Consider the following 12,716-nt stretch of genomic DNA (forward strand, 5'->3'; position numbering starts at 1 on the left):
CCTTCAGCTCTCCCCACCCAGTGCCATCAGCTTCACTCCCCCTTGGGCCATCGTCTCTCTCCCCCTTGTGCCATCTCTCCCCTAAGGCCGGGCAACACTTCCGTTAAACCACGGACGCACGGTCCGTGAAAGCCCAGCCTGCACTCAGGGCGCCCGGCCTTAGTCGTGCCCTCACCCCCTCGGTGTCACCAACTTACGTTTCCAGCAGGGACGGCGCCGACACTCAATCTTTCCGCGCTGCTCTGGGCCTGACGTCACACAACACGTCAGGTCACGGCGTGCGTACGCCAGGGGGTCAGTGCAGCGCGGGACCATGGACGTGCTGTGGAGTGTCCGGAGGCCCCCTGCTGGAAAGGTGAGTATTCCGAGAGCATTGCGGGCCAGCGGGAGACCACGGAGCGGGAGTAATAGCAAGCGCTTCACTCCCGCTCCGTGGTCACGTGACACGAACGAATCCTCGATGCAAAAAATTTGCTTTGAGGATTCTTTTGTGTCGAGTTACTCGATTTAATGGAGTACTCGTTGCAGCCCTAGTCAATCACCCCTGGCTCTGTCAATCAAAGTGCAGAGGGTGCGACAGTTGCATTTATTAAAACATCATTTATCTCAGCAATGTGGACACATATGAACATGGGACCAACACAGATGCCTTCAGCTGCCAAGTGCACATGTAACAGGTCAGCCAGTGTCATAGGTACAAATCTGCTGACAGATGCCCTTTAATGGTTGCAGTGCAGATGAATGCAGTCTGTTCTCTGTTATCACCCCCATCATGTTTTGGCGGGGGAGGGGCTGACAGACGTGTGTTGCCTGGTGTAGTTTCAGTTGAGATTGCGGGACCTTGTGGGAGACCTGAAGGCAGGTTACTATACCATAGGGGGCACTAGTGCCCTTTGGCATCAGATGACATTTCAGTATTGTTGTCCGCCAGTGTGTGTGCCGAGCAGATGCCTATATTAAACGTTATCTGTGGTCTGCATACCCCGATGTTGCTTTCGATGTTGTCATTGACAACTTGTCAATATAATAGAAAAATCAATAAACTTAAATTAAAAAAGGCCAGTTTCAGGCTGCTATGATGTGGTGGAACTGTGGACTTTAGGTTTACTGGCCCTTTAAATGGATTGGTTCTTTTCGCTGTATTATTGCCAGGGAACGTTACATTTTGGAGTCTTATGATTAGATAGCCTACAGTCAGACAAGCAAAATTACATATGTAGCTGAAACCGGTGGTGGGAATGATACCTTTATGCCCTCGTACCCTCTATCTGCTGCCAGCATGTCAGATCATGCCCATTGGTAGGAACTAGTGGGCAGATACTCCATAGTATGGAATGTATATCACTCCGAGCTATTGTTAGTACACTTCCCATCACCCGTATTGTATAACCGCTCCTCATGCCTGGATTTATCCTGATGTGTTGATGAAGCCAAGGAATTGTACTTGGAACATTTCCCTTTTTCCCTCCAATGTATTGGCCTGCAGTTCACCTGCAGCCTCCAGGGGGCAGTGTTTCTAGTCCTTTCTAAGGCCTAGTGATAACACAGGAGAGCATGCAGCAGCCTAGCGTACTCTATTCTTTCCCATGATGGTACTTATAACCTATTACTTGCCACTGTTGACCCCTTTGTTACTGCTTGCAGTTTAGATTTGCATATGTTTAATACATTTTCTTCCTTTTCTCTACAGAGTTCCCCTCCCCACATCCCCTTCCCCCTGCTGCACAATGCATCGGACCAAACGGATCAAAATGACCGAGCTCAACCCGCACCTCATGTGTGCGCTGTGTGGAGGGTACTTCATTGATGCCGCCACCATTGTGGAGTGTCTGCATTCCTGTGAGTGCACATTGTTTGGTAAAATTGAATTACATGGTCGTCAGGATAGTAATGTATGAAACTACTGCACCGTGGCATGTATGGAGCACGGTGGGGCGTCGCGAGATAGTGGCGTTACGTCAGATTCATCAAATCAAGTTTCAAATTGGTGCACTGAAATGTGATTACTGCCGAAAACACTAGCAACATTGATAGCGCTTTACTGCAGCCTCCCTCCTGTGCCTGCCGGCAGTGAAGTATGGTGTCTGTTCCTGTTATGCCAGCCTACACACTGTAACAGCACTAATACCTCATTTTGCTTGTCCTCCCACAGTCTGCAAGACATGCATCCTGCGCTACTTAGAAGCCCACAAGTTCTGCCCCATGTGCGACTCGCAGGTCCACAAAGGACGCCCACTTCTCAGCATCAGGTGCGTACTGCTGAAGTCACGGCTGCCATGTTTCATGCTGCGGGCTCTAGAGAGGTATTTAAAGGGGTTGCTACAGATGTCAGATATGTGTGGGTCAGACCTCTGGGATCTCCTCCTATCTCCAGAACGGGACCCCCGAAGTGAAGGACAGCACACCGCCCATGTGTGGCATCCTCTCCATTCACTGCTATCCAAAATAACTGAACGAGTGCACTAAAACATAGTAGTGAATGGAGTGGAACCCGGGCAAATATGGCTACCTCTCTACTTACTGTCAGAACTAGTGAGCCAGTGCTCAACTACTTTCAGAACTCCCATAGTGGTAAATGAAGGGTGGCCATGTTCTTCCTTCATTATAGCGACCCTGTTCTGGTGATAGGTGTGGTCCCGCCTTTGGGACCTGCTGCTATCTTACATTAGTGACATATCCTAGCGATATGCCATAAATGTCGACATGGGACAACGCTTTAAGGCATTATCGGTTTCTGGTACGTTTGGTAAGAATATCGCAGGCTGCAGTACCAGAAAACACCAGAAACCTGATGGATCATATTAGGGTATGTTCAAAGGTTACGGCAGCAGCATGTTAAAAAACCCCTGTCCATCCATGGCGGCAGCAGCCAATAGCCACATGAAGGTAATACATCAGATTTACCTTCAAAATGTGCAGTCTTTGGCCGCCATGAGCATGGACTTTGTCTGCCGCAACATAGTAGTACATAGGCCTAAAGTGAATGGGTTCCATTTCGGTTTGGCCAGTATCTGTTTGAAAAGGGATTAGGAGGATAAAGGGAATGCTGGTGTGAACAGAGCCTAAGATTATTTTTGTGTTTCGGTTCCTATACTTGTGTTCATCTCAAAATACTAAGGCCTTGATTTATCAAGATGGGCACTTGCTGCTATGGTCTTGATAAGGCCTGCTCTGCCAGAGGGAGCATGTAATTTATGACAAGTCGCTTAGAGGTTGTTGCGGGTATCAAAATTTCAATACCCAATCGATACTTTTGTCCCGGTATTGATACGATACCGGGATTTCCATTTCTTTTTATACTGGGCTGCGCTGCTGCGCAGTCTAGTATCACAGAACATGAGCGCGCTGCTGTCGGCACGCTCATGTTCTCTCAGCAGCACAGGGGAGAAGGAAGCTGTCCTCCCTCCCCCTGTGCCGCTGCCACCAATGAGAAGAGAGGGGCGGGTGCCTGCGCCACCAATGATAGGACTTTTCCTGGGTCCAGACTAAGCAGCAGGCTACACAGAGCGGCGCCCAGAGATGTCCCAGCACTTACTATTATTCCTGGGCGCCGCTCCGTTCGCCCGCTGTGCCCCCATTACTGTCTCCTGCTCCATATGCCAATTACCATCGGAGCAATGGGGAGGAGACATCAGCTTCTCTAGTGGGCGTTCCTTCTCCCTGCGCTGCAATTGGACAGCGCTACAGCCAGGGAGAAGGAACACCCACTAGAGAAGCTGATGTCTCCTCCCCATTGCTCCGATGGTAATTGGCATATGGAGCAGGAGACAGTAATGGGGCACAGCGGGCGAACGGAGCAGCGCCCAGGAATAATAGTAAGTGCTGGGACATCTCTGGGCGCTGCTCTGTGTAGCCTGCTACTTAAAGTGCGGACCCATATAAGGTCGTCTTTAACACATAATATAGGAGGCAGGTGCCGGCAGCAGAATCGCATAGCCGGCACCCTGCCTCTGACAGGGAGCTGAGAGTTAACTGCCGCTGATCTGCTCCCAGTGCCCGCCTCCTGTATTATGACTGGTGGCGCAGTGCGCCCCCACCCCATTAAAATCATTGGTGCACAGTGCGCCCGCCCCTCTCAACCCCCCAGTATTAAAATTATTGGTGGCAGTGGCCACAGGGTCCCCTCCTCTTCTTTGGTGGTGCAGTGGCAGCTTCTGATCGGAGCCCCAGCAGTGTAATCCTGGGGCTCCGATCGGTTACCATGGCAGCCAGGATGCTACTGAAGCCCTGGCTGCCATAGTCAGCTCTCTGCTGCCCTGTGCACAAATCCCAGGGCAGCAGGGAGAGTGTGAGATCCTATTCACCCTGATAGATCTCTATTAGGGCGAATAGGACAAAGGATTAGAAGATCCCAGGTTCTGGCCCCTAAGGGGGGAAATAGTTATTAAATAAAAAGTAAAAAAAAAAAAGACCAAAATATTAAGTATAAATCACCCCCTTTCCCAATATCACATATAAAATATATAAACAATAAATAAACATATCACATATCGCCACGTCCGAAAAGTCCAAACTATTAAAATATTTAAAAAATCTATGCAGTGAACGCCGGAACAGAAAAAAATAAATAAATAAAAACTGCACGATTCGCCATTTTTTAAATGCGGAATGCATGTTGCATTTTTGGTTTATTTTTTTCGCATTGTATCGAGTATCGCAATACTTTTTTATGGTATCGAAACAAAAATTTGGTATCGCAACAACTCTAGTCGCATAAATGACATGTCTCTTCCGATGCTCTGTGCGCCAAACTGAAATCCTTGGTAGCTCGGGGCTCCGGTATATTTCAGCCTTTTTTTATACCAGTTTCCAAATAATGATGAATGAGCTGGGGCGGACAACCCCTTTTCATAAGCCTGGTGAGGGTGATGCACAGTCGGACCACACACCCTTTTCATAAACCTGGTGAGGGTGATGCACAGTCGGCCCACATCCCCTTTTCATAAGCCTGGTGAGGGTGATGTACAGTCGGACCACACACCCTTTTCGTAAGCCTGGTGAAGGTGATGTACAGTCGGACCACACACCCTTTTCGTAAGCCTGGTAAGGGTGATGCACAGTCAGCCCACATGCCCTTTTCGTATTAGCCTGGTGAGGGTGATGTACTGTCGGCCCACATCCCCTTTTCGTAAGCCTGGTGAGGGTGATGCACAGTCGGCCCACATCCCCTTTTCGTAAGCCTGGTGAGGGTGATGTACAGTCGGACCACACACCCTTTTCGTAAGCCTGGTGAAGGTGATGTACAGTCGGACCACACACCCTTCTCGTAAGCCTGGTGAGGGTGATGTACAGTCGGACCACACACCCTTTTCGTAAGCCTGGTAAGGGTGATGCACAGTCAGCCCACATGCCCTTTTCGTATTAGCCTGGTGAGGGTGATGTACTGTCGGCCCACATCCCCTTTTCGTAAGCCTGGTGAGGGTGATGTAAAACGCCACTTGCTTCTAAATGGTTGCAGTGGCATTGAAAAAGTTGCAAAACCAGGGTTTTGTGACTTTTATATGTCGAAAACACATGTAGGGAAGATGATAAACTTCCACCTGTTTCTGGGAAAGCTGTATGACTACTAATATAGCCACCATTACAGGTCCTACAGGAAGTCAGAATGTCAGGCTACATAATAGGCAGATGTAGCATTGTAGTTCAGTGTCAGAAAGCTGGGTGGCAACAGTTGTAGGAGAAGTAATGACAGACATATCGGAAACAGAAATGTTAGAAATAAAAAAAAAAAAATTAAAAAAAAGATTAATATGTTCAAAGGAGTCACAGTTACTAATAACTTTTATTCTTGTTTAGGTCGGATAAAACATTGCAAGACATTGTATATAAGCTTGTGCCGGGACTCTTCAGAGGTGAGAGCATAGTAACCTAGTATATAAGGCCGAAAAAAGACATCTGTCCATCCAGTTCGGCCTGTTATCCTGCAAGTTGATCCAGAGGAAGACAAAAAAAAAACTGTGCGGTAGAAGCCAATTTTCCCCCTTTAGTAGGCCTCATGCACACGACAGTATTTTTTTGCGGTCCGCAAAAAGTTGTTCCGTGATCCGTTTTTGTTTCCGTGTGTCTTCCTTGATTTTTGGAGGTTCACCAGACATGAAAAGTGAAAAAAAAATCTACTGTAAGTCAAGTTTGCCTTGCAAATGATAGGGAAAAAGCGGACGCGGATGACAATCTTGTGTGCCTCCGTGTTTTTTCACGGACCCATTGACTTGAATGGGTCTGGGAACCGTTGTCCGTAAAAAAAAATAGAACAGGTCATATTTTTTTGACCGTCTGGAAACACGGATCACTGACGCGGATGACAAACGGTGCATTATCCAAGTTTTCAACGGACCCATTGAAAGTGAATGGGTCCGCAGAAAATCACGGAAAACGGAACAACGGACACGGAACACAACAATGGTCGTGTGCATGAGGCCTTAAGGGGGAAAAAATTTCCGACTCCAATCAGGCAATCAGAATAACTCCCTGGATCAACGACCCATCTCTAGTAGCTATAGCCTGTAATATTATTACACTCCTGAAATACATCCAGGCCCCTCTTGAATTCCTTTATTGTACTCACCATCACCACCTCCTCAGGCAGAGAGTTCCATAGTCTCACTGCTCTTACCGTAAAGAATCCTCTTCTATGTTTGTGTACAAACCTTCTTTCCTCCAGATGCAGAGGATGTCCCCTCGTCACAGTCCTGGGGATAAATAGATGATGGGATAGATCTCTGTACTGACCCCTGATATATTTATACATAGTTATTAGATCTCCCCTCAGTCGTCTCAGAGCAATCCAGGTTATCTTCCCTCGGCTCTGACGTCCGTAACGTCTAGTATCACACATAGGGAAAAGGACACCAGCACCAGACTTTTGATAAAAATGCTCAGTCTTTCTTTTCACATTGTGTAGTTAAACCACTTCTCAAGGCCAGTTCCAGCCACATTTCAACATCTGTATTTGGATCACAAGTCCTGGAGCTCAGTGTGGCCAGACTGGAGGTTTTACACAGCCATGTTAGATCATTTTTTTAAGCAACTGTTGGTGCTTTCCTTAACGCACATGAGCTGGTCAGATGCTATCTGGGTGCAGGATTTAGTTTTTTAATGTTTCTTTTTTTTATCATTGTGGGATGCAGTCATTGAAATGTCCCTCATCTCAAACAACAAATCTGTGTCCCATCAATAGAAGGAAAGTTCATAGCTTAGGCTACTTTCACACCTGCGTTTAGGTGCGGATCCGTCTGGTATCTGCACAGACGGATCCGCACCTATAATGCAAACGCTGGTATCCGTCTGCATTACTCTGTCAAAAAAAAGTCTAAGTCAAACGGATCGGTCCTGACTTACATTGAAAGTCAATGGGGGACGGATCCGTTTACAATTGCACCATATTATGTCAATGTAAACAGATCCGTCCCCATTGACTTACATTGTAAGGCAGGACGGATCCGTTTGACTCCGCATCGCCAGGCGGACACCAAAAGGCTGCAAGCAGCGTTCTGGTGTCCGCCTCCAGAGCGGAATGGAGGCAGAACGGAGCCAAACTGGTCAGCTTAAGCTATGATTAAACGGGTTCTCTGGGAATTAAGAAAATGAAAATACTTAAATATTACTCTATTATAAATATATTCCCAAATACCTTTCATTAGATATAATGGCTCGTTTTGTCTGGGGAGCAATAAAATGGCCACTGTCCTATTAGTGCACACAAAACCTGTCCTAAACACACAGCAGGACAAGATAAGATCTTTAGCTGAATGTCTGTGGGAATAGTGTTCATGAGGAAATATGAAGTACAGAGGACGGACAGGACAGACTGTGGTAATGTGGGGCTGTAGTAAACGAGACTGCATACAAGTGCTGTTGCCCATTATCCACATCCCACCCTCCTCTCTGTACTTAATGTCTCCTCATGAACCCAATTCCTACAGAGATTCAACTGAAGATATTATCAGCTGTATTCAGGAGAATAATCCCTGACAAGCAGAGCAGAGAGGAGGATGAAGCAGTTCTTTAGCTCAGTGTTGTGAAGTAACTTGTCCTGCTGTGTGATTAGGACAGGTTTTGTGTGTACTAATAGGACGGCGGCCATTTTATTTCCTCTGATGATTGCTCCCTAGACATAATGAGTCATTATACCTAATGAAAGGTATTTGGGAATATATTTATAATAAAGTAATATTTAAGTATTTTCAGTCATTTTATTTTCTTAAGGACCAGTATGGCTTGAAACGTGTAAGTAGTTTGATATTACTATGTAAACAATAGAGCGAGAAGATTTTATGAAGTCTGACAACCTGACAATGTATTGGATGTTATCTATGGAGAGCAGGTGTTGTAAGATTTGTTTTTTTGTGTTTTTTTTTAGCTTTTATTTCATTGCTTTGCATTTTACATATGAGTTCCTCAAAGCAAATGATGGATAACTATAAACACAGATTCACTGGGAGTTATTTCCATGTGTTCACAATAGTATATGTAATGTCATGTAAAATTTTCACTTCTTCACTGCTCAGCTGCCATGAGAAAGGTCATTAGAACCATATTAGAGAGGGATTTCTGGCAATTACCTTTTATTGCCATGTAATTGTTTAATATACATTAGTGTATTATTGGCCAAACCCGACAGTCTGATGTGTGCGTGGAACTCCTAATTCTCCCCCACAGATGGTGTCAAGGGAGAGAAGGATCGGGAAAAGGGGATTTCTCCTCTCTCCCAATTGAATACACATACACGCTCGGCCGAACTGAACATGTATGTATATGGGGGAGTTGGAAGAGATAGCTATCAGCCAACAGCTTTTGAGTGCATATGGCTGGCTTTAGTTCCCAAGGACCACTTCTGTCCACAGTATCTTGAAACCAGGAATTTGATCTGTATAGGTCAAGCACTGTTCTGTTTCCCATCGATTTCTACTTAGTAATTAGATGTTTGTTTAATCTAGAGAGACATGTGGATATGAATAAGATCAAGCACCGGCTCCAAGACTTCAGGAGCTCTGGGTGCCTCCAGTCACCATAGAATTTCAGAAGTCTACCTGGCACACTAGAATAAGGGCAGCTAATGATGTATTGCCCATATAGCCTAATAATGTGTGTGTATTAGTAGGCGGAGGTAGCGGTAATGGACTAGGGGTGAGCCGAGGGAATTATTGGGTATAAATCTCACCACGGAGTCACGGACACAAGATAACTTTAACTTTTAGCTGACCACTATCTCAGTAGGTTCAAAGCAGAAAAATCCGTCCTCCTTATCCACGTTCCCTTCAGACATCAGCAAAACAGCTGACAGTCCAACAGACATTATATACTGTAGCTTATTGGAAATTGCCAGGGTCTCCATATAGAAATGTACTATGGCTATCTTAAAGGGATTTCCTGGTACTAGATATTTATGACCTATCTTCAGGGTAGGCCATCTATATCAGATTGGTGTGGGTCCGACACTCTGCACCCCTGCTGTTCAACTGTTTCAGGCAGCTGCCAGCACTAGGAACTATACGCTGGACAGAAAGGTCCGTCCACTGTGTAGATTGTGGCACTGGCATACTGCAGTACTCCAGCACGGCTGCTGCACAGAGGACAGAACCTTGTGCTTCCAGTGCTTGCAGCTGCCTGAGTCATTTGATCGGTCAGGGTACAGGGTGTCGGACCCCCGCCAATCTGATATTGATGACCTATACCGAGGATAGATCATCAGTATCTACATACTTTGCTTGTACTGTATAAGGCCCCCTGCACACGAACGTGTGCTTCCCGTTGCCGTATTGCGGACCGCATTAGCGGATCCGCAATACACGGGTGCCGTTCCGTGGGCATTCCGCATCACGGATGCGGACCCATTCACTTGAATGGATCCGGAGATGCGGAACGGAAGCACAGAACGGAACCCTACGGAAGGCTTCCGTGGGGTTTCATCCCATACTTCCATTCCGCAAAAAGATAGAACATGTCCTATCTTTTTGCGGAAACGGCCGGATCGCGGACCCAATAAAGTGAATGGGTCCGCGATCCGCTGCGGCTGCCCCACGGACTGTGATCGTGCATTGCGGCCCGCAGCACGACCACGGGGTGCACACGTTCGCGTGCAGGGGGACTTACTCTGCGTTTTTTTATTCTCACAAAATTCACTCGTGACCTGCCGTTTGCAGACACCCTTAAATAGGTTTTCAAGGACTTTTTTGATGGTCTATCCTTAGGATAGGTCATCAGAATCTGATCAGCAAGGGTCCAACTCCCGGCACCACCACCAGTCAACTCTTTTAAATAGCTCCAGCACTGAAACTTCATAGCCTCATTCACTGTGTAGTAGACCGAGCTGGTTACTGACCTTACTGCTACAGAATCACACTGACAGCATTATGTCAATATAATTCTGTAGCGGTAAGGTCATGCAGGGACGCACAGCATTATAAATCAGTATAATGTTGTGCGCTCCTGCTAAACAAGCAGTGTCCATAAAGGGGAATCGCGCTCACACGTGGAGCGTGGTTTCTACACAGGACACTCTCCTCTGAACTAGCCCTTAGGAGGTGCAGGGAAGAGATCCTATAGGATCTGCTCGCTTTTTCACAAGAAGAGCAAAGCTTGTACATAGAATTAAAGTGCTGCGTCCTAAGAGATTGTACATATGTGCTACAGCTGTTAATCTGAAGGTCATTTATTGTCTCCTCTACAGATGAGATGAAAAGACGAAGGGAGTTTTACGCCTCGTATGCTCGTAAAGAAGGTGAGCATTCTCATGAACTTGTCATTTAAAACAGTTAAGGCTACTTTCACACTCGTGTTTGGTGCGGCTCTGTCATGGATGTGCACAGACGGATCCGTTCAGATAATACAACCTTCTGCATCCGTTCAGAACGGATCCGTTTGTATTATCTTTAACATAGCCAAGACGGATCCGTTTTCTATTCTTGCCATATTGTGTCAGTGAAAACGGATTAGTCCCCATTGACTTACATTGTGTGTCAGAACGGATCCGTTTGGCTCAGTTCCCTCAGACGGACACCAAAGTGGAATGGAGACGGAACAGAGGCAAACTGATGCATTCTGAGCGGATCCTTTTCCATTCAGAATGCATTAGGGCAAAACGGATTTGGACCGCTTGTGAGAGCCCTGAACGGATCTCGCTGACGGAAAGCCAAAACACCAGTGTGAAAGTAGCCTAAAGAGGTTTTCTGGGAATTCAATATTGATGATCTGTGATCAGGATAGGCCATCTATAACTGATTGTTGGGGGGTGGCTCCCAGCACCCCTGCAAAACAGCTGTTTGAAGGTCCTGCTTCTTTTCATACTGTGCCAAGCACAGAGCTGTCCTTTGGGTAGTGCCTGTATATTATATTGCAGCTCAATCCTATTTACTTGACAGATGGATGTTACGCCCCAAGCGCTGCGGTCTCTTCAAGCTGCTGATCATCGGGGCAGCCGGTAGCCAGACCCAAATGATGAGATGTTGATAATATTAATTGAGGATAGGTCATCATTATTTAATGTCACTGGAAGTTCATAGATTTTACAATTTCGTTGTTTGGTAGGTGAGTGTAGGCAATTTGCTTTCATCGTTAAAGTGTAACTGCCGTTCTATTTTTATTTGTGTAATGTGTAGAGGCAGTGATACTGACCTTTTTTGTAATATACTTTAATTACTGAAATCATACATTTCTATTAGAAAAATAGCTGTAAAGTGGCCCATATTGAGCCCTAGCGACGCTCCTCTGTCTTCTGTTTACATAACGGTGGAGACTTGCTCAACACTGACTGTGTTATGTAAACAGAAGACAGAGGAGCGTCGCTAGGGCTCAATATGGGCCACTTTACAGCTATTTTTCTAATAGAAATGCACAATTTCAGTAATTAAAGTATATTACAAAAAACGGTTAGTATCACTGCCCCTACACATTACACAAATAAAAATAGAACGGCAGTTACACTTTGTCCTTATTTCATCTATTTCATCTAGAATGTTTTCACTTTATGATCGGGAAGATCTGACCTCTAGTATCCACCCACCGATCCTTAGAATTAGGGCTGCAACGATTAATCTACGTTATCAATAATATTCGATAACGGGATTCGTTATCAACGAATCCCGTTATCGAATAATCGGCCGATTCGTTGCTATGCGGGCAGTCAGGCGCTATGCCTGCGGGTCCTTGAACTTTAGATCACCGCATCTTTATTACCTTACCATGAAGCTCCAGTAACAGGCAGAGCGGGCGGCGGCGTAACGTCACTTACTCACGTGACGCGCATGCTCCGCTTGCTTCATTCATAAAGTAGGCGGAGCAGGCGCGTCACGTGAGTAAGTGACGTTACGCCGCCGCCCGCTCTGCCTGTTACTGGCGCTTCATTGTAAGGTAAAAGAAGATGCGGTGATTTAAAGTAAAAGTTACTGCCGGTTAAGGAATACTGCTGTGAGCGGCGTGCCAGGGCTGTTATGGGAGGGGGATCTGTGTATGGCACTGTTATGGAGGGGATCTGTGTATGGCACTGTTATGGGGAGGGGGGATCTGTGGATGACACTGCTATGGGGGAGATCTGTGGATGACACATATAGCATAAGATGATATATAGTGTCATCCACAGATCCCTCTCCCCATAACAGTGCACAGATCCCCCCCCCCCATAATAGTGCCATCCGCAGATCCCCCCCCCCATAACAGTGCCACCCGCAGATCCCCCTCCATAACAGTGCCACCCGCAGATCCCCCTCCATAACAGTGCC

At 46.4% G+C, this 12,716-nt stretch overlaps 1 protein-coding gene across 2 annotated transcripts in view; it reads left to right on the top strand.

The window, feature by feature from the left end:
• The window catches only part of PCGF2 (polycomb group ring finger 2), a 37,285-nt gene that overhangs the window by 20,037 nt on the left and 4,532 nt on the right, over positions 1 to 12,716 (top strand). For both annotated transcript variants that reach the window (XM_040437160.1, XM_040437159.1), the window contains exons 2-5: positions 1,691 to 1,839; positions 2,153 to 2,249; positions 5,797 to 5,852; positions 10,670 to 10,720. In XM_040437160.1, the coding sequence (XP_040293094.1) occupies positions 1,728 to 1,839; positions 2,153 to 2,249; positions 5,797 to 5,852; positions 10,670 to 10,720 (316 nt within the window). In that variant the 5' untranslated portion in view covers positions 1,691 to 1,727. The remainder of the gene's footprint in view (positions 1 to 1,690; positions 1,840 to 2,152; positions 2,250 to 5,796; positions 5,853 to 10,669; positions 10,721 to 12,716) is intronic.

This window comes from Bufo bufo, chromosome 6, assembly GCF_905171765.1.
Source record: "Bufo bufo chromosome 6, aBufBuf1.1, whole genome shotgun sequence".
In the NCBI taxonomy this organism is placed as follows: domain Eukaryota; kingdom Metazoa; phylum Chordata; class Amphibia; order Anura; family Bufonidae; genus Bufo; species Bufo bufo.